Here is a 17340-nt window from a genome sequence, read left to right as displayed (position 1 = left end):
AATACCAGATCATTTAAAACAGTTTTTCATTAATGTCATGCAGAGTAATGATCAAAACAGTAAAGGTGAGTTATCTGTGAGCCTAGAGAATAAAGGTGAAAACTTACTGAAGTTTGTTTGGGAACAGGTTGATGATACCATAGATAAATGTGCATTTTGGAATAAGTTCACTATGAGTAGCCAGAATTTGTATCCAAATTGATGGAATGGAGTGAAAGAAGATCTAAGCAGTTAGTGTAATTTTGACAGTAACGTCTTTTGTGTTCCTTCTGTAGCAAGTGATGTCAGTTGTGCCATAGAACCCATTCATTGTGTCCAATCTTTACCTGACAAGATGAGTAACCGAAGTAATGTTAAGATATCAGTAAAGTTGATAAAACCTAGTGAAGACAGTGTGGATGTAGTATTTGATGAAATTGAAAGTGATCTTTTGCATGAAATTGCTAAAAACAGAGAAGATGATGCAGATTCTGGTTGTCCTTACATTAAGATTAAGATTGATTAGTGGGAAGGTAATTGTTTGATTGGCACAGGTAGCCAAATTTGTGGTATATCTGAACAGTTAAGAGACAAGATCAAGTATAGTAAGAATTTTGCGAAATGCCCATTGTAGGCATAGAGATGAGAGGAGCTACAGGTAAGCAAAGCAGATTGGTAAAACCTCAAGTACTGTTAACTTTTAGTATAGAAGACAAGTCCTTTGAACATGAATGCATAATGATCCCTAGTATGGAACAAAATATACACTATGTTTGCAAATTCATAGGAAGTAAGCTATTTGTTGAAGTGTGTGATGAAAATTCTAGGGAGCAAACTGAAAGATGAGGATGGATCCGCTCCCATACTGCTGTATGGCTGTATCTTTGCTGGTCCAGTCAACTTACAACAGATCATAGGTGCTGGGTAATGTACTTAAACATCTGTCAACTACTGTGAAGAATTCATGGAACTATTTGTTTAGAAAAATCACCACAGGCATGGATAGTGTTATTCCACACAAAAAGTATGTTTTTTCAAGTAGGGGATTAACTTCCCAATTCATTATGTAACTTTAAATCAGCATGTATTTTTTTATCAATTGTAAATGAATCTTCTAGGTCTCTATGTAAATAGGTTAGTTTGTTGAACAGTTAGGAAATAGTGTGGAAGACATTTATGGGTATAAACAGTATAAAAAGATGTATACATTTATGATTTCATACACTTATTTTGGTCCTCAAGCTACTTGATTATGTCATCATTCAAAGCTATTTATGACACTGATTACCTGTATTTATCCTGAGTACTGCAACATGTATCTCATTGGAACCTGAGTTGTGGGCAAACTCATACTTAACTCTGTTTTGTGTACCCCTGGTTGTGGCAACTATGTGTGTGTGTATGTGTGTGTGTGTGTGTGTGTGTGTTTGTTTTTTATTGATATATGATTGTGAACTTTATTCATTTTGTTGTGTCAAAACATTTTTACTGGTTACAATGAAATTACAATGAAATGAACACCCTTAGCTGCTTACAGGCGTTGACATACGTCAACGGGTACACATGAAAATGTGTGCCCTGACCGGGACCCGAACCCGGGCTCTCCTGCTTGCATGGCAGACGCTGTGTCCATCTGAGCCACCAAGGACACAGAGGATAGCACGACTGCAGGGATTTATCTCTGGCACACCTCCCGCGAAACCCACATTCCCAACATATTGTCCCGCACTACATTCGTAGTGCCCCCGCCCATTATACTCATTACTCGCGGCGTGTTGCCAATTCCCGTAAGAGTTCAGGCACTGTTTGTGCATTCGCACAGAAGAAGAAGATGGTCAAGTGGCCGGTGAGTCTTAACTATATATATACTAAGATGGTATCTGTTCTTTCGGATATGTCCGAAAGAACAGATACCATCTTAGTATATATATTTTTGCTGGTGTTTACCTGGTGTGGTTTGGTTTCATGGGTCAGTCCCCACATTGTAAGCTTAGGCCCTAATATTTTTTCATTATTTTCTCCACTTTTTGAGGTATGTGGTGTGCCACTTTTGGTTCAGCACATTTTGGCAACGTGTTTATCAGTATATACTGATATCAGGCACCTGTCAGTCTCGATGGAGATCCACCCACCATCCTCACTGTTACTGATTCCAGTGTTACAAGAGTGGTGAAATTTTGTGAGCTGTCAGGCATCATCCCTAAATTGATGGGGAAGGGAGGCAGACCTTAATGCATTATAAACGGCTCTGGATGTGGGGTCAACTTTCGTTGCTGACATTTCGTCGGGGCGGTGATGATCATGATGTTGAGCGCCCTTCACCTAAAATCATGATGACCATCATCAAAAACCATGACATTCTATTTGGTGACAAGTCAGACTATCAGAAACTCTTTAGTTATATTGTACTGAATTTTAACAATGTTTGTACCCATGGGAGAGGACCACTAACATTGTGCATAATTTTTGGAGTGGCGTGATGAGTGAGTTGTAAGTAAGACGGCATTGCTTGGCAACATCAAACTAGTTCTGGCTCCATACGTCACTAATATAATGCCTTATCACGTATTACTTAGACTGCAGATGCTTCCACTGCAAAACACATTATGTGCCCTATTTGTTGGGTTGACGTCTCTCCTATTAAAAGCATACAGGGTAACGTCAATGGTCAATGCAGCATCAGTGACTCTTCTGGGAAGAGTAAATATTAATTATAGCTCTGATTGAAATACCATCACAACATTGTGACAAATATGTTTCTGTTTCCCTGCCTGGACTTTAAGAAGGACTGACTACTATTACAAGTGGCATTTAAAATTAACTTTATCTTTCCCTTCTTTCTCAATGTCATGAGCATATCAGTCTTCAGTTTATATCGTTATTTGTGTGATGGTTATGTTTGCCGTCGCCATAGCTGATGATTCCAACATGTTGCCGCATTTTTGTTAACAAGCAGTATATTTATCTGTCATGGGTGAAATATATGAAATGTTACTGGGATCAGACATATCGACACAGATTGTTTAATATAATCTTTTAAGTGTCTCTGTACATATAAGTTTGAGGGTGCTGCTATGAAAGCACTGGGTTCGCCTCGCATTTGGTTTGCTTTTGGCATGTGACACTGCAGTGCTCTACAGCTGTGAAAAATACTAATTTTCGTCATGGTTCGGACTCTTTCATAGTAATTATACGGGTATCAGTCCATGTAATGGATAACAGGAAGAAGATTTCAGTTCCAGTAGCATTGTGATGTTCAAATCAACTTTGTGTTGCTGATAGCCTCATCATTATGTACTGGATATGCAGTGTAAACATTTAAATGCCTATGCAGATCTCTTATCCTTATTTGCAATTTTCAAAATATGCATATCCACAAAACAGGTCACAACTATCATCAAGCACTATCCTCGTATTGCAGCATGGTTTCAGAGAAATCACGGAAGACCTCACTGACGAAACAGTGTTTGTCATCCAGGAAAGGAGATGCTAAACAAACTCCAGTTTCAGACGCTACAGGAAAGGCTTTGAGTATCAGGGAGAGGATTGTTAGTGAAATTCCGAGAGCTCTCGTTGCAGGAAGAACTGGACAACATATACTTCCTCCCATGCATGTCTTGCAATAGACCACGTCATGAAGATCAAAGAAATTAGAGCTTTTGCGGAGTTTTATAAACAATAGCTCTTCCCACGTCTATTCGGAAATGAGAAGGGAAATGGGGGAATTGATAATGATAGCGGAAGTACTCTCTACCACATCATGCTGAGTGTACATGGAAGAGTACAGTTATTAACTAAGTATGGTACAGAGGTTGGATGGAAATGTGGAAACTCCAAAACACAACACATTACAGTGCCTAATAGAGAATAGGAAACCCGTTAGCATTCAAAACAGCTTCCTGTCGTCTCGGAATGGATAAATAATGGTCCTTTATGGTTTTCGAGGTAATCTTGTACCACTCTTCCCGAAAGTTGCGGCAAGTGCAGGTAATGATGACGAAAGTGATCACGCAGCCTTCTCTCCAAAGTGTACAACAAATGCTCATTAATACTGAGATTTGGGGCTGTGATGGTCAGGGAATATGCGAAAATACACCCTCGTGCTCACAAAACCAGACCTGGATGATGCGAACTGTATGAACAGGGGCTCTGCCGTCTTGGCAAACAGCATCACCACTGCGGAACATGCATTGTACCATGGAACTGACCTGATCAGCCAAAATGGTCGCATAATCCTTGGCAGTAATATGTCCTTGCAGAGCAAACATGAGGCCCATCGAAAACCACAATATGGCTGCCCAAATCATCACTGAACCATGTTTCACACCTGGACGTAAATTCAGCCAGAAATTGGAAACTGTATAAAACACCCAAATGACATTCGCCAATTTCTCCATAGTCCAGGTTTTATGGTTTTGGCATCACGTTTTCCTGTTACGGGCATTTGCACAAACAATTTGCCCACGTGCAAATTCATTTATTTCAAAAATAATAGTCTAAGAAAAAAGGAGAAAAATACACCATGAAGGGATTGTCCAAATGGGACGGAAATCGATAGATGCGATGTACTTGTGCAGAGAAAGAAATGATTACAGTTTCAGAAAAATTGGATGATTTATTCAAGAGCAAGAGCTTCAGAAATGGAGCAAGTCAATAACGCGTTGGTTCACCTCTGACTCTCACGCAAGCAGTTATTCGGCTTGTAATTGATTGAAAGCCTCGTTGGATGTCCTGCTGTGAGACATCGTGCCAAATTTCGTTCAGCAGGAGCGTTAGATCGTAAAACCCCAAATTCGTCGGAGGATTCTGCCCAAAATGCTCCAAATATTCTCAATAGGTAGGGTTCGGCAAGCACGAAGAAAAGCAGCAGAAACTATCGCCGTGTGAGGGCGGGCATTATCTTGCTAAAATGTAAGCCCAGAATGGCTTGCCAAACTGGACAAAAAAAGGGGGCGTAGAGTATCGTCGACGTAGCACTGTGCTGTAAAGGTGATTTCGGCCTGGAATCTCACTGACTGAGGTATAACTGTCTTCAGTGATGAGTCTCGCTTTGAACTGAGCCCCGACGACCAGCAAAAGCATGTCTACAGATGCCCCGGAGAACGGTGGGATACCAACCTGACTATCCCTCGCCATACGGTCTGACAACCAGGAGTGACGACTAGGGTGCCATTTCTTTTCATAGCAGGACCCCTGTGGCGGTCATCCGTGGCCTCCTTGCAGCACATCGGTACATCAACGATATCTACACCCCATTTTATTGTCCTTCACGGCAAGCCATCCTGGGCTTACATTTCAGCAAGATAAAGTTTCTACTCCTTGCCATTCTTTCCAAACTCTACCTTAGCCAGCGCTGTCGCCGGATCTCGTTTGGAATATTATGGGCACGGCCTTCCAGCCATTACAGGAGTTCAACAACTATACAAAGGAATGCCAAGCTGCATAACTGCTTCCACAAGGGCCAGAGATCAACCAAACTGTTATTGACTTGTTCAGTTTGTGAAGCTCTTTCTATTGAATAAGTCATCCAATTTTTTTGTAATTTTTATGATTTGTTTGTCTGCACATGTACAGTCGTGGACAAAACGAGCGAGACCTCTCGCCCTTTCGTTATGCTGATCCGCACAGCTTTAAAGTCTGCTACACAGCATAACAGGCAAGGCGACGAAGTGTTACCAACATACTATGCACGTTCGCTCAGCTGATGTGCTGAGATAGCTAGCACTGGAGAAACTAGCGCTTCGAAGATGCCAGAGCATCGTCTGCCACCACTTCGTGGGAAACGAAATACCTCAAGTATAAGCCAATGTGTTGTATTCGCATATCTGCTTATGTATGCTCAGATTGCGAATCTAACATCATGAATAAAGACAAGGGAAATGAATTAGGCGTCCTTCCTCTTCCGTAACATCAAATATATTTTAGTTATTCTTTCTTAAATTGATTGCGCAGAAAATCATTCACCAGAAGTGAATAACTTTTTAGTAACACGAGATGATATTAACAGCTTGATGGCGCGGGTTTTCCGTACGCTCAACGGCGTCATATCGCGGACCGCGCGGCTCCTTGTGCCGTCAGTTCGAATCCTTCCCCGGGCATGGATGTGTGTTAGGTTAGATAGGTTGAAGTAGTTCTAGATCCAGGGGACTGATGACCTAAGCAGTTTGGTGGCATAGTTCTTAGAGCCATTTTTTGACCTTTTGCGTAAATTTTCTTTACATAAACGGCCGTATCTTTAAATTGCGTTGACATAGCTCACTTTTTTACACCACCAAGGGACCGTATACCGCAGGAAGTGCGATACATTTCCGCTTATTATGTCCACTCGTACTCGAGGTAAACGGGTTTTAAGGGTTGAGTAGGCAGATAGAGGGTCAAGAAAGTGAGACTAGTAGGGTTCCATTTTTACCGATTTACGTGACGAAATCCTAACAACGAAAATAGCTACCACTGTTACTAAAGATGAGGGCCGCATAATCATTTCCCCTACTCTTTATTCGAAATGTTCCAGTTGCACTCGATACATCAGCATATTAATCTTAGTTACGCTTTCGATCCAAATCACGTTAACACGAATGCAAATAAAATCCATTTGCCTATACACGTGGTAATTCAGATGCCACTATTAATGCCACCGCGTTTTAGATGTGCGAGCATTTCCATTGCTAGCTACCTTAAGGAACACTTCGGCTAATGAACGTTTTCTGGCTGTGGAACGTCTAATGGAGAATTCAAAACACTGTAGAATACGTTAGGCACCTACTTCGCCGTTTATTTCCTGGGGTAGTGCAGAATTATCCATCTAAATTTACTCGCTAATAACAATTTTTTGTTATTTCGATAAACATCCCGAATGATTGTCACACAAGCGGCGACGTAAAGGTAGACAATTCATGTTTTTGAGTCCAGAAAGCTCTATGCAACAGAAACTGCAGATCATTTTGCCATTTTCATTGCGAAATTGCCGGCTTATTCATGTCTGGGGTAATAATAGAGGGCTGTTAGCCTGGGTTGTCTGCTAGCGTAGTGAAAGGTGTTTGCTACTGCAAGGGAGGTCTGGTTTGTTTTCGGTTCTAATCTCGATGGAGGCAGATAGACAATCAGTAAAAGAAATTCCAGAAATTCTCGCGCCCCCAATACGTTTTATTGCTGCCTTTATTCTGTACCGGCGCCCTGTGGATGTCGATATGAAACTCTTGTAGAATTTCATACTTGTTACTGCCTACTTTTTCCGCTTCTGCCAATAATTGAATTGGCTTAAGTGTGGCACTGAATGACTTTTAACTGAATTTCGTTATGAATCTTCACGCATTGCTAAATTTGCACACTTTCATGGTAGGTCAGCAACGGTAATCCAGTATGACTGGTCTGAACGTTGTCACAGACCATTTCGCGGCCGAATACCCATAATATTTTGCTAATACGTAATGATCTGGGGTACTTTGTCTTACTAAAACAGTAATGGTATCTCGATAAGCTGAAATTCGTTTTTATTAGTACAGTTCATACTACTTAGCGTTTCTTCTTTCATTTATATCTTATATTTAGGTGTTGTGATTAACACACTAATCAGCATTAATATAGTCTTACACATGATTGAAAACAGTCTGACTAATTTCGGAAAGTTTTTCAATTTCACACCTGTGCATAGTATGTTGGTAGCACTTCGTCGCCTTACCTGTTATGGTGTGTAGCAGACTTTAAAGCTGTGCGGATCAGTATAACGAAAAGGCGAGGGGTCTCGCTCGTTTTGTCCACGACTGTACGTCCCATTTACCGATATCCGTCCCTTCGTGGTGTGGCGTTTTTTGTCTTAGACTGTACACTGACAACTACACAGAACACTCTTCTGACCAGGACTGAAACTGGCTTCGTACTGATGGCAATACACAGCTGCTGTTTGGTGTTAAATACAAGTACAACCTGGTGAGTAGGGTAACATCTGCACAGTGTTGGGTTCTGTGGCCAATAAATCAGCTTTACGACAAAGACGTGGGAACTTCAGTCGAATGACAGGATATTTCGTTCATCTAGGCAACGGTCAAATATTTTGCTTCTTCCTTGTACAAATGAAGTAGTATTTCGCCTGTAATGACCTGAGTATTGTTGGGGAATGACATCGAAGTGTGTCGGAAAAAAGTGAAACACCATCAAAATTGCAACAGGAAGAAGACGGCACGCAACAAATCTCATATAACATGAAGAGTACCAAATGCTTGGATACGAAAGTTGTTGTTTGTTGTGGTCTTCAGTCCTGAGACTGGTTTGATGCAGCTCTCCATGCTACTCTATCCTGTGCAAGATTCTTCATCTCCCAGTACCTACTGCAGCCTACATCCTTCTGAATCTGCTTAGTGTATTCATCTCTTGGTCTCCCTCTACAATTTTTACCCTGCCCTCCAATACTAAATTGGTGATCCCTTGATGCCTACCAACCGATCCCTTCTTCTGGTCAAGTTGTGCCACAAACTTCTCTTCTCCCTAATCCCATTCAATACTTCCTCATTAGTTATGTGATCGACCCATCTAACCTTCAGCATTCTTCTGTAGCACCACATTTCGAAAGCGTCTATTCTCTTCTTGTCCAAACTATTTATCGTCCATGTTTCACTTCCATACATGGCTACACTTCATACAAATACTTTCAGAAATGACTTCCTGACACTTAAATCTATACTCGATGTTAACAAATTTCTCTTCTTCAGAAACGCTTTCCTTGTCATTGCCAGTCTACATTTTATATCCTCTCTACTTCGACCATCATCAGTTATTTTGATCCCCAAATAGCAAAACTTAACTACTTTAAGTGTCTCACTTCCTAATCTAATCCCCTCAGCATCACCCGACTTAATTCGACTACATTCCATTATCCTCGTTTTGCTTTTGTTGATGTTCATCTTATATCCTCCCTTCAAGACACTGTCCATTCCATTCAACTGCTCTTCCAAGTCCTTTGCTGTCTCTGACAGAATTACAATGTCATCGGCAAACCTCAAAGTTTTTATTTCTTCTCCATGGATTTTAATACCTACTCCGAATTTTTCTTTTGTTTCCTTTACTGCTTGCTCAATATACAGATTGAATAACATTGGGGAGAGGCTACAACCCTGTCTTACTCCCTTCCCAACCACTGCTTCCCTTTCATGTCCCTCGACTCTTATAACTGCCATCTGGTTTCTGTACAAATTGTAAATAGCCTTTCGCTCCCTGTATTTTACCCCTGCCACCTTTAGAATTTGAAAGAGAGAATTCCAGTCAACATTGTCAAAAGCTTTCTCTAAGTCCACAAATGCTAGAAACGTAGGCTTGCCTTTCCTTAATCTTTCTTCTAAGTCGTAAGGTCAGTATTGCCTCATGTGTTCCAGTGTTTCTACGGAATCCAAACTGATCTTCCCCGAGGTCGGCTTCTACTTTTTTTTCCATTCGTCTGTAAAGAATTCGTGTTAGTATTTTGCAGCTGTGGCTTATTAAACTGATTGTTCGGGAATTTTCACATCTGTCAACAGCTGCTTTCTTTGGAATTGGAATTATTATATTCTTCTTGAAGTCTGAGGGTATTTCGCCTGTTTCATACATCTTGCTCACCAGATGGTAGAGTTTTGACAGGACTGGCTCTCCCAAGGCCGTGAGTAGTTCCAATGACATGTTGTCTACTCCGGGGGCCTTGTTCCGACTCAGGTCTTTCAGTGCTCTGTCAAACTCGTCACGCAGTATCATATCTCCCATTTCATCTTCATCTACATCCTCTTCCATTTCCATAATATTGTCCTCAAGTACATTGCCCTTGTATAGATCCTCTATATACTCCTTCCACCTTTCTGCTTTCCCTTCTTTGCTTAGAACTGGGTTTCCATCTGAGCTCTTGATATTCATAGAAGTGGTTCTCTTTTCTCCAAAGGTCTCTTTAATTTTCCTGTAGGTGGAATCTATCTTACCCCTAGTGAAATAAGCCTCTACATCCTTACATTTGTCCTGTAGCCATCCCTGCTTAGCCATTTTACATTTCCTGTCGATCTCATTTTTGAGACGTTTGTATTCCTTTTTGCCTGCTTCATTTACTGCATTTTTATATTTTCTCCTTTCATCAATTAAATTCAATATTTGTTCTGTTACCCAAGGATTTCTACTGGCCCTCGTCTTTTTACCTACTTGATCCTCTGCTGCCTTCACTACTTCGTCCCTCAAAGCTACCCATTCTTCTTCTACTCTATTTCTTTCCCCCATTCCTGTCAATTGTTCTCTTATGCTCTCCCTGAAACTCTTTCAGTTTATCCAGGTCCCATCTCCTTAAATTCCCACCTTTTTGCAGTTTCTTCAGTTTTAATCTACAGGTCATAACCAATAGATTGTGGTCAGAGTCCACATCTGAACCTGGAAATGTCTTACAATATAAAACCTGGTTCATAAATCTCTGTCTTACCATTATATAATCTATCTGATACCTAACTTCCTGGCAGATTAAAACTGTGTACCCGACCGAGACTCGAACTCGGGACCTATGCCTTTAGCGGACAAGTGCTCTACCAACTGAACTACCGAAGCACGACTCACGCCCGGTACTCACAGCTTTACTTCTGCAAGTACCTCGTCTCCTACCTTCCAAACTTTACAGAAGCTCTCCTGCGAACCTTGCAGAACTAGCACTCCTGAAAGAAAGGATATTGCGGAGACATGGCTTAGCCACAGCCTTGGTTATGTTTCCAGAATGAGATTTTCACTCTGCAGCGGAGTGTGCGCTGATATGAAACTTCCTGGCAGATTAAAACTGTGTGCCCTGTCTGGCACACAGTTTTAATCTGCCACGAAGTTTCACATCAGCGCACACTCCGCTGCAGAGTGAAAATCTCATTCTATCTGATACCTTTTAGTATCTCCAGGGTTCTTCCATGTATACAACCTTTTTTCATGATTCTTAAACCAAGTGTTAGCTATGATTATATTGTGCTCTGTGCAAAATTCTGCCAGGCGGCTTCCTCTTTCATTTCTTAGCCCCAATCCATATTCACCTACTACGTTTCCTGCTCTCCCTTTTCCTACACTCGAATTCCAGTCATCCATCACTATTATATTTTCGTCTCCCTTCACTATCTGAATAATTTCTTTTATTTCATCATACGTTTCTTCAATTTCTTCGTCATCTGCAGAGCTAGTTGGCATATAAACTTGTACTACTGTAGTAGGTGTGGGCTTCGTATCTATCTTGGCCACAACAATGCGTTCGCTGTGCTGTTTGTAGTAACTTTCACGCATTCCTATTTTCCTATTCATTATTAAACCTACTCCTGCATTACCCCTATTTGATTTTGTGTTTATAACCCTGACGTCACCTGACCAGAAGTCTTGTTCCTCCTGCCACCGAACTTCACTAATTCCCACTGTATCTAACTTTAACCTATCCATTTCCCTTTTTAAATTTTCTAACCTACCTGCCCTATTAAGGGATCTGACATTCAACGCTCCGATCCGTAGAACGCCAGTTTTGTTTCTCCTGATAACGACATCCTCTTGAGTAGTCCCCGCCCGGAGATCCGAATGGGGGACTATTTTACCTCCGGAATATTTTACCCAAGAGGACGCCATCATCATTTAATCATACAGTAAAGCTGCATGCACTCGGGAAAAATTACGGCTGTAGTTTCCCCTTGCTTTCAGCCGTTCGCAGTACCAGCACAGCAAGGCCGTTTTGGTTATTGTTACAAGGCCAGATCAGTCAATCATCCAGACTGTTGCCCCTGCAACTACTGAAGAGGCTGCTGCCCCTCTACAGGAACCACACGTTTGTCTGGCCTCTCAACAGATACCCCTCCGTTGTGGTTGTACCTACGGTGCGGCTATCTGTATCGCTGAGGCACGCAAGCCTCCCCACCAACGGCAAGTTCCATGGTTCATGGGGGGGGGGGGGGAGGGGGAGGGGGGGGGATACGAAAGTTATCAGCATTCAAGCGCAACCGCATTAAAGTAGGGAGGCGTGACACCACTTACATTTTGTATACAGCGCAATATCAAGCGGCGTGATTACCATTTAGGATTTTAAATTGAACCTTAGCTATTTGTGAGAAGATCATATTTTGCCAAGCGTAAGAGGGAGAAACGGTCACCAGCACGCGCCAGTGTACAGCTGCAGCCTATCGAAGGTGCAGTTCCCCGAAATAGGTGCTCGTGTCGGTCGAAATCCCATGACTGTCATGTGAATGTATAATCGATGGACTCACGAAGGGCATACCCAGATGAAAGCACAATCTCAACGGCACTAGCGCCCGAGAGGATAAACATATTGTTTGCTTGGTTGTGTAGGATTGTTGAATCATGTCGCATACTCTGGGACAGGAAGTGGGCCTGTATACAGCGATACAAATAGTCTCACTGACTGTCGACGATGTCTGGAGCACGACCGACAGCCACTATGGCGATCATTGTTGCGCCTTCCCTTGACACGGCAGCAGAGAGAGAGGCACGGTTCAAACCCGCTTCCGGCCATCCAGATTTAGGTTTTCTGTGGTTTTTCTAAATCACTTTACGCAAATGGCAGGATTGTTCCTTTGAAAAGACACGGCCGATTTCCTTCCCCCATCCTTTCCTAATCTGAGCTTGTGCTCCGTCTCTAAGGACCTCATCGTCGATGGGACGTTAAACACTAATCTTATCCTTCAGTAGTGTGCCCAACGACAATACTGGACGTAGGAGCGGCATCACACCGTCTTTTCAGTTGAGTCCCGGTATAATATGATGACGTACGTGTCAAGATGCTCCCGTGGTGTAGGGGCAGCGTCACTGATTAGTAATCAAAACGTCCTCGGCCACGGGTTAGAACCTGGCCACCTCCTAAATTTTGAATAAAAAACATCAACAATGACGGCCGAAGACTTACGGTGTAAGAAGTCACACTTATTCAGCTAACGGCCTTGTTAAAGAGGGCAGTGGAGCGGAGCAGAGGTCCAGCGCACTCTTTTATTCTTGGGGAGGTTACAAGACCACGAAATACTTTCACTGTCCCGACCTGCCCTGGTCAAAATGTTTTTCAGGTCTCTCGTCTATTGAAAATATGTGGTCATTGCTTTCCAAGACACTGCCACACTACCACTCGCCACCCACTACAGTTGAACTCTGGTGTAGGTTTGATGTAGCTAAGAAAGACAAACCGGTACACGTCATCTAAGTGCGGTTCAACTCCATGTTCAACTGGGTTAGAGCCGTTCATAGAGATTTCGGGATTGCAGCTGGTCGTCGTAAACTTCATTCCACGATATTTCGGATGGACAACTGCCAGCCATCTTCAGGTGAGCCGAACGAGGACTGACGAAGATGTTCTCCGCTCCGTCTTATATAGTGCGCTGAGGGTACTGTAGAGCACGCGTTGAAATAGCGGAGACAGAAAGGACCAGACCGCCCAGCGACAGCGCCCTCGCTGGTGAAACTGCAAGACTCAGTTGCCGTCGCTATTGTCGCTGGCCGCAGGTATCGCAGTTTTCTGGCGTCTTCGTTTCTAGCAAATTACGGAGATTACAGGATTCCAAGCGTTATTCAATTGGTAACCACTGTCACGGTTCATTAGATTTTCCCCAATTCTTTCGTAATGGAGTCCCAAAAAGTTGTTGCTGTGGCCAAAATGAAAGTTTTGTCATACTCTGTTGAGTGTCCTTTGGAAACACAATGTTCCGCAATTGCAGACTTACTGGGTTGAAGTAGGCGAGTGCAACGTTGATGTTCTGCACAACGCTCTTCCACTGTACACGTTGTCTGTCCTATATAGGCCATACCACATTGACACGGTATTTTATAAATTCCCGCTTTCCTCAGTAACAAATCATCCTTCATCGAACCGAGCAGATCCGAAATCTTAGAAGGTGAATGAAAAACCACTTTCACATGAAAATTATTAAGAATCCTCGCTATTTTGATGGAGATATTTCCAACGAAGGGAAGAAAATATAGGTACTTAGTTGGCGCGTTCTCCTCTTTAACTACTTCACGGTTCCTGGCTTTAGTTGAGAAGGCCCTGTTAATTTGCGGGTCGAATATCCATTGTCTCTGAACACCGTCCTTCAATGTGCAAGTTCCTTAGGCAAATTCTCTGCATCCGACACCGTATGTGCCCTGTGCACTAGGGTTTTAAGCACATTCATGGTTTCTGATGGGTGATGGCAACTTGAAGAATGCAAGTACAAATCAGTGTGAGTGGGCTTACGATAAACAGAATGTCCCACCGAGCAGTCATTCTTCCGTTTAAACAAAACATCCAGCAATGGAAGGCAACCATCTTTCTCTAGTTCCATAATAAATCGAATATTCTCATGGAGGGAGTTGCGATGATGAAAAACCCCATTAACTTTTCTTCTCCGGGGAGCCACGCTATGAAAGTATCATCGGCGTATCTCCAAAAAACAGTTGGTTTACAAACCGCTGATTCAAGTGCTCTTTACTCAGAATCCTCCATAAAAAAGAGGAGACAGAGGGATGCCCATGGCGATACCGTCAGACGGTTCAAAATATTCCTGGTTAAACATAAAATAGGTTGAGGAAAGAGCATGTCGTAACAAAGCAGCGATGTTCGATTCAAACTGTTGACCAATTAGCGTCAAGGAAACCGCAAGAGGCACTTTTGTGAAAAAGGAAACTACATGAAAACTCAATAGAAGATCCGAACTACTTAAGTGGAGAGCCCGCAGCCACTATAGGCCGTAATGGAAGACCTTCTTTATGTACTTTAGGAAGACCACACAGTCTCGGTGGTATGCTGCGGCTCGGTTAGAGCCATTGTTACTGCCAAGCGTGAAAACTCATTGTCCCTAATTTCGCAACTTTTACATCCCTAATCACCCGAAAACTTCAGTTTGAATTCTTGTCACTATACAGTATAAATACAGTCAGTGAAATTTCATTATCTGCCATCCTTCCTAGGGTTTCATCTTTAACGTCCAGCAGCGTATAAGCAGCTGTGGCACTTTCACGAGATCTCACCTTGTTTCTTCTGGCCTGGGTCGCCATCCGCCGGCACAAGAGTATAAACTGGCGCCATGTAGAAACTGGACAGTCGGCTCCGTATGGCCGCAGCTTCTTGTTACTTGACCTCGTCACCAACTGTTGGTCGTTCTCTGAGGATCCGCTGTCGCTGTAGGAGTCGCTGCCCGCTCTCCCGTTGCAAATGTCTGCAAAGTAAAGTAGAGAGTACAAGTGATTCAAAGATATCACTGATTTACTTATTTTTCGCATATTTCTGCTTCTGGTTGCAAGCAAAGTATTTCCTGCGCCATAACGCGCTCAGTAGTTTTATATCATTCAGTGCCTATTGCGCTCCTTTTTCTAAAATAATTCTAGATGCCAGATTTTTTTTTTTTTTTACTTGTGTATAAATGTACAAAACTGGGTTTGTCATATCATTCAGGTGATTGCTTGACTCCATTTCTTCATGATATTTAATTTTTCAAAATTGAAAAAAATTAGAAATTTGTGGTAAGGTCTTATGAGACCAAACTGCTGAGGTCATCTGTCCCTAAGCCTACACACTACTTTATCTAACTTAAGGTAACACTATGGACAACACATACACCCATGCCCGAGGGAGGACTCTAACCTCCAACGGGGGGAGCCGCACGGACCGTGACAAGGCGTCCCAGACCACGCGGCTACCCCGCGCGGCGTTCAAAATTGATTCATGTACTGAGCAGCTTAGCACTGTGGGTGCCAGTTCAAACAATGCAATGTCAGCAATGTGTCAGGCTACAGCAGAGGCAACTGTTCTTGTTATCTTCAAGTTCAGGCCTCCCCTCAGCCGCTTAGCTCTCGGCCGACTGGGTAGCGTCAACGTCATCTTGCGCTCGACCATAGCCAGGAAGGGGGCGGGGGGTGGGGGAATGCTCTCGAGCAATTTTCTCTCGGCCAGTAGGAAACATTCGAACTTTCTATTGTCAAGTGAGAGGACCAAAATTCGTAGAATAGGTTGTAAAATTGGCAAATTGGTAGGAAAATTTGGCAGATTGGTAGGATAGGCTGTAAACTTAGCAGGAAACTGGGAAGTAGGCTGTGAAATTGGCAAGTTGGTAGGATAGTCCAATTTTCGTACGTAAAAATGGTACGGTCACCACCTAAGTTTCTGGGAAGGACTTGTCATTCGTGCTCTGTGAAAGACGGTTGCATGTTTGGTGCGTACTGTGTCCACAGAGGGGGCCAGCTCTCGCATGTCTGTGTGACGGCTCAGAAGTGATGCAGCCCTGCCACTTTTACAGCCTTTTCTACCAATTCGCCAAATTTTCCTTCCAATTTGCCAATTTTACTAGCTATCTTACCAATTTCTGGATTTTGTGTCAAATTAATTATGGTTCTCTCACTACAGAGTACATCGTTCTAGTGATTCCTATTGGCTGAGAGCAAACTGCTCGAGAGCAGTAGGGCCCCGACCGCCAGGTGATTGGCCGAGGGCATGATGATGTTGATGTTATGCAATTGGCAGAGAGCCAAGCGGGATGGGGTGGTGGGGGGGGGGGGGAGGGAGAGGAGGGATGGGAAGGGGACGGGAGGGGAGAGGCTTCAGCTAATCAGCGATACACTTAGCGAAGTTACACAGTGGTTAGTAAATTTAATCGTATGCCCAATGACCAGGGTACTATTCTTCGTCCAGCCTTCAAGATTATTTTTTCTGGAATTCCCAAATAGCTTAAAGCAAGTTTCTGGATGCTTTCCTTTGAAAGCATGAAACGTACTATTAACCTAGCTGAGCCTGTGGGCTCGTCCTTTCGCTATTGTGGAAATATGGAGGTGGTTCCTAGCATAAGCAGGTTCAACAAAGTGTGGAAATGACGGACTGGTCGTTCTCGAGTACTTCTCAGTGGATGTGGTTGTAACGGGACATCCTCCTGTAGCATTACTTTTCCTCAGCAATAGTTGTTGATACCAGTATTATTTTTCGTATATTGGACAGGTCAATATTATGTCACTTGTTTTTCTGAAAACTTTCATATAATTTTATACACAGTATGTTATATCTCAAGCTAAAATTTATGAAAAGGAATTACTTTATAAAATATTTTAGTTTTGTAGTTATAGTCGGTAAGTAGTAGTCCCGAATGTAGAGATAAAATTATTTTGTTTAGAAAAATTTGAAATTACGAATTATTTGCACACTTAAAATTGCTATTATTTTACGCAGTCCTGTACTGTTTACTATGTTTATTTCTGGACTCATTTATGAAATAATAATAGAAATTAATAATGTAACGAAAATTAGTAGGAATTCATTTGTAAAGAAAAATTGTAAACCCTTTGGAATATTATTATTGCCGCAGAGTGAGAGAGTCGTAAGTTTTCTCTGATGTGATCGGACATGTTTTTGTATAACAGATGCGAACAATATAATTTCGGCTTTGT

The 17340-nt window shown here is 42.5% G+C and overlaps 1 protein-coding gene across 1 annotated transcript in view; it reads right to left on the bottom strand.

Annotated features, from left to right (window-relative positions):
* LOC124607216 (ATP-binding cassette sub-family G member 1) overlaps window positions 1-17340 on the bottom strand; it is a 485230-nt gene that overhangs the window by 37357 nt on the left and 430533 nt on the right. The window contains exon 8 of the mRNA XM_047139486.1: window positions 14938-15125. Within this exon, the coding sequence (XP_046995442.1) occupies window positions 14938-15125 (188 nt within the window). The remainder of the gene's footprint in view (window positions 1-14937; window positions 15126-17340) is intronic.

The sequence above is a fragment of the Schistocerca americana genome, chromosome 3 (assembly GCF_021461395.2).
Source record: "Schistocerca americana isolate TAMUIC-IGC-003095 chromosome 3, iqSchAmer2.1, whole genome shotgun sequence".
Lineage (NCBI taxonomy): Eukaryota > Metazoa > Arthropoda > Insecta > Orthoptera > Acrididae > Schistocerca > Schistocerca americana.
The sequence above is the reverse complement of the archived record's forward strand: the minus strand, read 5'-3'. Positions and strand labels throughout refer to the sequence as shown.